At 37.7% G+C, this 10,650-nt stretch overlaps 1 protein-coding gene across 3 annotated transcripts in view; it reads left to right on the forward strand.

Moving 5' to 3' along the window:
• Positions 1–10,202, forward strand: part of MCPH1 (microcephalin 1) — a 123,854-nt gene extending 113,652 nt beyond the window's left edge. Inside the window, exons 13-15 of one of the 3 annotated variants that reach the window (XM_081943603.1) lie at positions 2,030–2,267; positions 4,960–5,053; positions 10,002–10,202. In XM_081943603.1, coding sequence (XP_081799729.1) covers positions 2,030–2,267; positions 4,960–5,021 — 300 coding nt within the window. In that variant the 3' untranslated portion in view covers positions 5,022–5,053; positions 10,002–10,202. Of the gene's footprint in view, positions 1–2,029; positions 2,268–4,959; positions 5,054–6,696; positions 6,708–10,001 lie in introns of those variants that run through there. The other 2 variants (XM_081943604.1, XR_014174564.1) reach the window with 2 other exon arrangements.
• The last annotated feature ends 448 nt before the right edge of the window (positions 10,203–10,650 follow it).

A 10,650-nucleotide genomic window follows, 5' to 3' on the forward strand; every position in this document is an offset into this window, starting at 1 on the left:
GGCCCAGATTGATGCTGCAAGGGTCCTAAGTATGAAAAACGGTCATAAGCCACCTTTTTCAGTGCCGTTTTAACTTCAACAGTCACTAAATTCTTCAACAAACCAACCATCGCTTAATTTTTTAGTGTTGCTTTTATATCTGGTTTCTTCCCCAAAAGCACAGATTAGTGCACTTGGCAAGAGGTTCTTCCTTTTATCTGAACAACCAACACTACAATCCTGTGTTGGTTTAAGAGACAGTGACAAAGCCAAAGTCATTGGCTTTGACTGCTCAACAGTCAAGTGTTGATGTGAACTCGGGTTTCTCCTCTTGTCAGATACAGTACATCAACTGCTATGCTAGGATGGATAAAATGCCAAGATAAAGCTATAAAGATTTATGAGTTGCCTGTTTGGAAAAGAAGTACAGCATATCTTATGATATTATTCACAGTTTATATCAAATTCCAAGTTATTTTACTTTGCTTCACAATAACTGAATGTAAACAAGTCTTGTGACTCCTGAAAAAGTTGACTCACTTCCTGTTTTGTGAATTCTGATGGTATTTCGCTGGTTCATATCCTGCCTTTATTCCATCCAAGAGCATAAGGCCATGTCACATAGGGCTTCCATATGTCACCCAACTAGAGGCCAGACCCGCTTAGCTTCTGGAAGGCTACTCCATCCTGGTCACCAGATCCCTTCAGTGTTAGTGCCATTATCTTTCCCCCCCTGAAATATGAAGAGACAAATTTGTGAGCCATGATCTAATCATTGATGCTATAAACTTGTATCCTTTTAGAGGGCTAGATGGGGAGTAGGATTCTCATAATTCCAATTTCTGTCTGGGGGAAAAACAAAATTTTTAGACTAGGAAAATAGACATACCAGGGTGAACAGTTACGTTTAACACACAGTTGCCTATATGGAAGGGAATTTGCATCACAACTTTTTATATAGTAATTAGGTGGAAACCAGTTACTCATCCCCTCGTTAATCCTCTTGAAATCCATCCATTGATTAGTTCCCTTGATTTCAATTGATTTATTCTTAAATTTGCACATGCTTTTGCCTAACCCTTGTATTAATTAGTGGATTTAATAAAGACCACTCTCTTGATATTAATGAGAGATAAGTAAGAATAATGAGGGAAAGTAATCATGCATAATTAACCATTTATAGTGCCATATCATCCTTTCTGGGAGGTATTATTGATCTCGCCATCCTATTCATATACAGTCTCATTTTTGCTTAATTATCATAGGCATTGAATATGCTGTTCGTAATAAAAGCCTCCTTCATCTGGCCTACTAAGTCTAGACATCTGAGGGCTTAAGCTTGCAAGTGCAAACATTCCTATCAAAATAAATTGCTTGATCATCAGATTTTATTCCATTTCTTACATATCCATCTTCCACGCTGCTCATTTACCTAGATATCACTTTACTAAATATAAGGGGCTTTCTTCTGAATAAATGTAATTGAGGTTTGCCCTTTGAGATGGCTGCCCTTCTGGAATTCAACTGTTATTGTGCATTTCGTTATTCTGTGCTAAGAGATATATAATCCTGCTTTCGGCTTAAAAATTCCCAAAGGAGCAAGAAGCTGGCAGTAACTGAGTACAAATTATTTCACAGCTAGAAGAAATCTAAGAAATGGCTGTATTTAGGCAACATGCCTAACTACTTATTTCAAGACTTAGTTATTGTGAAACTTAGTTATTTTAAATCTTAGTTATTTGTGATTTAATACTCTGTGTAAACCCAAGCTGCTTGGCTAGTTTATGATTCAATATATTTTTCAGCCTCAGAAAATGGTTTGATGCAGTAAGAGTTTCAGATTAAGGCTGTTAAGTCTGCAATGTTTCATGATGCAACTAGACATTTTATTATAACTGTACACTAACTTTTAAGCAGCAGGCATTCTAATTGAAAAAGTGTATGCGAGCAAATTGTCAAATATAGCAGTATGTTCCCAAAACCAAATGCTTCATCCTGTGGTAAAATTGTATTTATTCACTTTCTTATTTATTTTTCTTTTTTCAAAAAGATTTCCCGATTTCAGAACAATATTCTAAAAGAAAAAGTGTATCAAAAACTGTTTGCCAATCAACCTAAAATGTTCATATCTCACACAAGTCAGCCTCCCTATCAGAAGCTCTGTGAGCTGGTACAGCTTTGTGGAGGAAAAGTATGTAAAACTCTCCGTCAAGCTAAAATTTGTGTTGGACAGTGCAAAGTTGGAAAGTATGTGGATATGCAATGTTTATCAGAAAAATGGATTATAGGTAAGAGATCACATTTTTACTTTCTAAAATATAACTTGTATGTGTTCTAAAATATACCTTTTATACCCTTAATTGTTTTTCTCCAAAATAATTGATCTTTAGAATGGATCATCTTAAGTTTCCTAAGATTATTGGCATACAGGAAAGGAGATTTTTGGGTGAGGGGTATGTTTACGTATTTTTTTCTTTTGCCTAGGGGTAGGGATTATCTTAATTTCAGGATTGTGTTTCCAAAAATCAATGTATGGGTCTCTACAGCATTAACCAATATTAACATTAGCATATAGAATCTGTTGCCGTTCTCAACCCTGTTTCTCCCATGCACCAGAAATTTCATGGCTTCCAATATTGCAGAAGCAAATCTGTCATTGTGTAGTGTAGCTTCTCCTTCCCTCCTTCTTTCTCTCCTGAATTTCACATTCCCTTTCCTTTACACCTTTTTCCACATATCCCTTCAACAAATTTCAAGCCTGTATTGGCAGATAAAGAAGGGAAGTGTTGAGTGGACCCTTCTGAGCATATGTCTGTGGCCAATTATTCTACTGTATGTGTGTACAATTAAGTCGTATGTAGATATAGATAATAAGATTTTTTTTTAATACAACATTATTCTCTGCTCCCATAATCAGGCAAGTTACAGTCTGTTTCCTTGTACAATTTAAACTTACTCTAGAATTTCCCATGTCACCCATAGATTTTAAGTCTAAACAAGTCTTTTCAGTCCCAGATGTTCCCATGCTTCAAATCTGACGCGTTGCCTTGACTTGAAAATTGGTCCACCTCAATGCCCTGGAGCAAAGTGTCCAAGTGAAGCAAAGCTGATTTGAGTGGCCACTTCGCTGAGATAGAAAAGGACTTCTGTCTCAAGGTTGCGTTAGTGCAGGAGATTCCCAGGGAGATTCTCAGAGCAGGAATGTAGAGAATGTAAACATGTAACTGCCTTCAACTTATGGTTCAAGGAAGCATGAGAAACAGATGGCAAAAGTGTTTCTATGCAGGGAAAGAGAAAGAAAGAGAGTACAACAGATCTGAAGCAGAAATAGATATAAATTCTGTGCCATCTCTTCCATTGTGACTGACGGACAAGTGATTGGAATGGCTTCCTTCCCTGAGACAGTGAAGATTTGATTTTTAGTCAGATTTGTCCAAGTCACCATGGCGTTACAGTCCTAGGAAAGTATGAACACAGAAGTTCCTTTAAGCATTCTAGCGGTATGGCTGCTGTGAAACCACACTTGAAAAGAGAGTGTTGCTCCAGAAGGGCATTTTGATCAAACTTGTCAAAGTGAAATGCCCCACTTAAGTTCCGTACTGCTTATACTCATGGACAAGAAGAGCATTGAGTTGCTTTTACAGGAAACCGATTACATGACCTAATTATTATTTGAATGTAGGATCTTCTTTGACATGCAAGCCAAACTCATTAGCATGCAAGATGAACCAAATCCTACTTTCAGTTAACTGTTAGTCTTATGTTTTCGTTTTAAACAGAGTCAAAAAGGCAGCATCTATGCCAAATTTTGCCTGATCTACAAATGAAAGACAAAACCACATGTGAAGCAGTATTATTTACTACTAGATGATAACCTGCCATTGTCCGGATATTTATTTATAGGGGGGAAATGTCCAGACCAAACGTAATTTCTAATGTTGGGATTTTCCCCCTTACCAGAGGGAGCCCCCTTGTGGAGTACTATGAAGCCATTACCATGGCAACTCCACTGTGCTGTACAGTAGAAGCCATTTTACAGCACAACAAGCTGTATCTTAACCGAACACGCACCCCGAGGGCTGTTAGGGGTGTCTTACCCTCATAGTATTTTTTTTCCAGAGAGTAAGTCATCTTGAGTAAGTTTGGTTGAAATTGCTCAAGGCATTCCAGAGTTATGCTGGAACATACACACACACACACACAGCCATTTTTAGATAGATGATAGATAGATGATAGATAGATAGATAGATAGATAGATAGATAGATAGATAGATAGATAGATAGATAGATAGATAGATAGATAGATATTTATGCATTTAAGGATTTAAGGATTTAAGGATTTAAGGATTTGTGTATTTATGTAATCTTTTTATGTATTCCATTGACTGTACACCGCCCCGAGTCCCTTTTGGGAGAGGGGGCGGTCTAGAAATATGAATAAAGTAAGTAAAGATAGATAGATAGATAAGAATGTTCAGATCTTGGGGTGGGAAGGTGTGTCACTTCTGGCTTTTGCAAATGCCAAAGAAGGTTAAGAGGAGGCTGTGTGTGAGCTGACATAAAATGCCTTGGTGGGGTAAATGTCTTGTCTCTTACTCTTAACAAGTTAAATTACAGCACCTTCTGAATGGCAAGATCTCCAGATAAAGCTGCTTTGGACTGGTAACATTCCTGTGTTAACAGTTTGGAGCAGGATTTTTTTTTCTCAACTTATTGCTAAAATTGAAACGTCTAGACATTTAAAATCTTAAACTGTTTGTTTTCTGTTCTGTTGAAAGCTCAACCAGCGGGTTTAACAGCAGGAAGACAAAAAAGCAATCCACCTTTTTCTGGATTGAATAAAGCAGAAATCAATGCTTCAAAGATGACGTTATTAAGCAGTAATACCTTAAATATTAGTGCAACTACTTTCTTGTAAAAGTTGTGAATCTATTAATTTCAGTTGCCATTCTAAATTGCATTCTTCCTTTCTCTCTTCAGATTCAATCACCCAGTACAGGATCTGCCCTCTTGAAAACTACTTGCTTCAGAACACGGTTTAATCTGCATGAAGGATCAATTAATGCTATAAATTGTGAGTTTCATCTTAGAAATGGAACAATTAATACTGTTGTGTTTTAGGTTTGCAAGTGTTGAACAGGTTGAAAGCTAAATGTATGTTTTGTAAAAACAAAAACAAACAAACAAAATAGGACAATATTGAAACAGGGAAGGAACAGCAGTTCTAAAATCTACACACAATCCTACCCAGAACATGGTCTAGACAAAAAATACCATGTCAACAGGCACCGAGTAGCACATTTAATAAAAAGCTGTCAGCTGAGCTAGAATTTGAGACAATTCCCATTCCTCCTGTGATCCCTTAACCTCCAGAGCAGAAACTATGTCACGTGGATAGAAACTGCTCATGTAATGTTTGATTTCATCCACTGTACTTAACCTAAAGAACTATTTTATCTCACTGGATGTTACCCTAAGCTATTTACGCTAAGTAAATAGATCTATCTGATATATATTAAGTCAAAGCTAATAAACTATGAAGACATAATAGATGAAGCAGACTATTTTTTTAAAAAAAAGCTCTTTATAAACAGAAAATCTTTTTTGCTGCTTTTTACGAACTTTTCAGCAAAATGCCAATTGAGGATTACTTAACAAACAAGGACCCATCCTTCATAGACAATAAACACATGAACCCCTTTATTAAGTAACTTGCAGCCAAAGCAGCAATATATCATGGTCTGAAATTGAAATATTTTAATAAAAAGTGACATGTGAACACATGGTTCCCAGTAAATAGCAAAATAGCGTTTTTTAAACTTAAGTTTAAAAGTTTTTCTATCAAGGTCTTTTAGCTCTCATAAATGTTTTACACACAAAAACCTGTCATCATTAATTTATGTAACCAAACATTCCAAAATAGTTTTCTCATAAATTCTATAGAAATTAAATTTTAAATTGTGTATAGGGGACTCTCTAGGGAAAGCTGTTCATTTTTATAAAGCATAAGTAACACATTTTACAGTGGGACGCCAATAAAGATATTTACAACAAGGTATTTGGAAGGCTAATGTCTGTTCATTGTTGCTTTCAGCTGAGGAAACTTAAACTTTTGCAAATTTAGGTTTTATGCATAAAACTGCCTCTGATTTTAGCTTCCGACGAGACCCTGTTCTCTAAGTGTTCATGAGTGGTCAAAAGGTACTGACAAAGTGGATTTCTTTTGTATCTTTCTATAATAGTCATTCGCAAAAAAAAGTCTCCATTCACAAAACAGGGAGGTGTATTTCTAACAACTAGGGATCTACCGATAGCCCTGGACTTATGAACACAATTGAGTCCAAAATTTCCATTGCTAACCAAGACAGTTGTTGTGTGACTTTCCCCTCATTTTATGACCTTTCTTGCCACTGTTGTTAAGTGAATCACTACAGTTGTTAAGTTAGTAACACAGGTGTTGAGTAAATCTGGCTTCCTCCATTGACTTTGCTTGTCAGAAGATTGCAAAAGATCATCGTGACCCTGGGACACCACATCCATCATAAGAGGATGCTGCAATGGTCAATGGTGTGGAAAACGGTCATAAACCACTTTTTTCAGTGCCGTTGTATCGCTGAACGGCCAATATGGTTGTAAATTAAAGATTAGCTGTAATCCATTTGAATGTTGTTGATGTTAAACTGCTCCATACAAAAAGCCCTTTCATCTCTATCTTAGAGAAACATATGATGGCTCTGAGCCCTGACATTGCTCATCTACAGCTCAAACGTTTGACTTCACTGGAAAGCAGTGGGATCTGACCCCAGTGTCAGTAGATCTCTGGAAAGGGATGCAGAGCTACTGGCCGAGAAAAGGGAAGCTCTCATATCCCGGTGATTCCAAGCAGATTGTAATTTTCCTAAGTGACTCCAGGCATGCTGTAATTTTCCTGTCACCATATAAAAATGGTTTAATCCTGCCGCCTTTCAGGATACTTTGCTGAATTCTGAGATCATTCACCAGTATTCCCTAAATGCCTGCAGTGCAAGGATTCTGTAAGCCTAATCCTATTTGCTTCTAGAAAATGTTTGGGTTGCAAAGCATTATTGTTGTTCAGTGCTGACAAAATTTTCAGCAGTGGATCATTGTATTTAATACTGGGTTAGCTATCCCGTAATCAAAATTGGACAGGGTTTTGACATACAGGGAATATTAAATTAAAATTTAATTATATATAGGAAAGGTTTAATTAAAAGAAAGTGTCCTTTAAAAGCACTATAGCCTGACGGGCAAAAATAAGTTAATTTTGAAAATTTTGAGAAAATGCGAGGGTACCAAGTCCATTCCTATAGTTCTGCAGTAAAATAATTCAGCTATAATTATATTTTACCTCTTGGGCAGAGCCCTGGGTCTGACTTAAATTGTGTGAAATGCCCTTGAAGAAAAGAGATTTTTAGAATATCTTTGGATCCATGAAATTGTAGGGGAAGGATCATTCAGGTCATTGATCCAACCCTCCTTAATTACAATTGCCTTTCTTGCAACCTATTTCAATTCATCTGAATCCTTAATGCACGGGGGTCAAACTCACGGGGTCACGTTTACATCACGTGATGTTTCACGATATTTTTCCCTTTTGTGGGGCGGGGGGTGGGCGTGACTTGCGCATGATGCATCTGACCCTCAGGCCGCCAGTTTGACATGCCTGCCTTAAAGTCAGTGGTGGGATTCAATTTTTTTTACTACCAGTTCTGTGGGCGTGGCTTGCTGGGCGTGGCGTGGCTTGGGTTTGGCTTGATGGGCATGGCAAGGGAAGGATACTGTAAAATCTCCATTCCCTCCTCATTCCAGGGGAAGGTTACTGCAAAATCCCCATTTCCTCCCGATCAGCTGGGACTCAGAAGGCAGAGAGTAGATGGGGGCAGGGGCAGTCAGAGGTGGTATTTACCAGTTCTCCGAACTACTCAAAATTTCTGCTACCGGTTCTCCAGAACTGGTCAGAACCTGCTAAATACCACTTTTGCTTAAAGTATGGAGGCAGAACTGGGCACAATACTTAAAATGAAGGATAGATAGAACTACTACCTCCTATGATTTGCAAATGATATCTTATTGATTCATCCTAAATTGCATTTGCCTTTTTTTGCTGTCATATCACATTGGTGATTATCATTCACTTTCTATTCAGCTACCATGACAAGATCGTTGTTTACACATATTATTACCAAGCCAGGCGTCCCCATTAAATTCCTGTATAACTCCAAGCCAATAAGAAGCTTCATATTGGGACTCTATTAACATTTTTGTTTAAACAGCATAGAAATGTCCCCCAACCTTCTGGTTTACATGAAGTATAGCATTATGGCATTATGATATTTCAGTGCTTCCTAGTAATTTGCCACAAAAAAATCATACTATGAAAGTTGAAGGCATTTGTATTAACCTTCTGCTTCCAACTGTGGATTTTTTAAAAGTGGAACTGTTATTAGAAGACTGTATTAATATGTCAACATACACATAACAGGGTTATATTTGCACAAACGCATGTAATCCATTTGAATTTTGTAGACTGCCCTGAAGTCTCTTTCATTGCAAAATGGGTCTTTAAAGCCAACCAATTAACCACAGCGGCTACTAATAAAAACTAATGGACAGCCAGGTGATGTTTGTTGGCAAAATTACTGATAGGACAGCTCACATTCCATTTACTGTATTGTACATAGTTTTTTCCATTACAGACACCTCCAGGTGGATAACAAATTAGTAAACTCTGCTAGTGCCAATCCAGGCAGCATCTGCAGTAGGTTTCCTAAAGGATAGGAAGATTTTAGCCAATTTTTTTTTAGGAAAAAAAATGGAAATTCTTATCTTGGATGGATGCCAGCGGAAACTACCAAAATTGCCTGAACCGTATAATGGTTTTGCCAACAAGCCTTGGGATCCAGGGAACAGATGAACTAGTGAATTGGCTCCCTTATTATTAATATTCCTCTGCCTGTTATTTTCTCTTTTTTGTTTTGCCTTTGTAGGTTTTTTTAAATGCCTTCTAATTATTTAATCATGTTTTGTAGTTTTACTATTTTATTGGATTCTTGCACATCGCCCAGAGTTGCTTTTCATAAAATGGGCAGCCATATAAAAAAAATGTTTAACACTGTGTATCTTCATTTTAGATTCCCTAAACCAGGGGTGTCCAAACTTGGGAACTTTAAGACTTGTGGACTTCAATTCCCAGAATTCCCCAGCCAGCATGGCTGGCTGGGGAATTCTGGGAGTTGAAGTCCACAAGTCTTAAAGTTCCCAAGTTTGGACACCCCTGCCCTAAACCCTCTGATCAAATACAGATAGTCCTCGACTGACAACACTTGACCATTTGAAGTTACAATAGCATTGAAAAAAGTGACTTATGACCAGTTTTCACATTTATCCCCGTTGCGGCATTCCCTGTGGTCATATGATTTATATTCGCATGCTTGCCAACAGATTCACATTTATGACGGTTGCAGTGTCCTGGGGTCATGTGATCCCTTTTTGCAATCTTCTGACAAGCAAAGTCAATGGGGAAGCCAGATTCATTTAACAATCACATTACTAATTCAACAGCGCCAGTGATTTCCTTAACAAATGTGGCCAGAAAACTCATAAAATGGGCCAAAATTCACTTAGCAAATTTCTCACTTGGCAACAGAAAGTTTGGGCTGATATTACGGTTGTAAGTTGAGGACTACCTGTAACACTATTGGGAGAGGACTGGTAGTAGAAAATCATTGAATTTAACAGTAGCTTTTCTGGGAATATAGAAGCATTGTTATGAAAAATTCAGAAGCCAATTTATTTGCACAGGTGGTCATATTAAGATCCTTGCAACATATAGATCTACCTGCATGTTGTTATATTAGCATTAGGCAGTTTATTTTGTTCACTGCAAGCATGCTGTAGGCAATATTTTCTGAATGAGAGGCATACATTCATAAAATTCCACAGTGGGTCTGGTGTAACCTCCCTATCTAGCCTATTTTCAATAATACTATATCTTTTCCCAGTAAATCTCCATTGCCTTCAAGTTCCCCGTACCTGCCTGAAAACGTCAAAGGACAAGGAGGAATCGGATGTTTCAACCACATTCACAGGAACCACACCGGATGGAAGTTATTTGTCTTTATGATAGTTTTCAGTGTCAATTTAGCTTAAATTGACAATGAATCAGGAAATGCTTCTCGGAATAAAGCCTGGAAATTTTAAACAGATGCGGTGCTTGACCCCTCTCGTTACGGCCACCCTGTTGCAAGTCTTGTGTTTTTACTGCCTTAGTTAGAAGTGGCAATCTAGACCAAGGCACAAACTGATCGACGCCTGAACTGTGTAGCGAGTGTTAAGTTCATAAACTTTTTAAAAGTTTTCAGGGGAAAACCCAGTGATCCAAACTTTTAGCTGTGCCTTTATCAAACTGATATTCTCCAGATACAGTATATTTGAACACTATTCCTATCATCCCCAGAGAGCAGCGGGGATAGGCAAAATCTGCTAAGCACTAGGCTGGTGGAAGCTATTTGAAAATCGTAGTGAGTTTGTGCATTTTGAAATGCTAGCAGAATCTTTGACATATCTCTAAGAAGGAAGTTCGCTCACCTTTGTCCAGGCTGTTTCCTCCGTATAAAGTACACTTCTTCATTTGATATTTAGACATAAATA

The sequence above is a fragment of the Natrix helvetica genome, assembly GCF_964273705.1.
Source record: "Natrix helvetica genome assembly, chromosome: 2".
Taxonomy (NCBI): Eukaryota; Metazoa; Chordata; class Lepidosauria; order Squamata; family Natricidae; genus Natrix; species Natrix helvetica.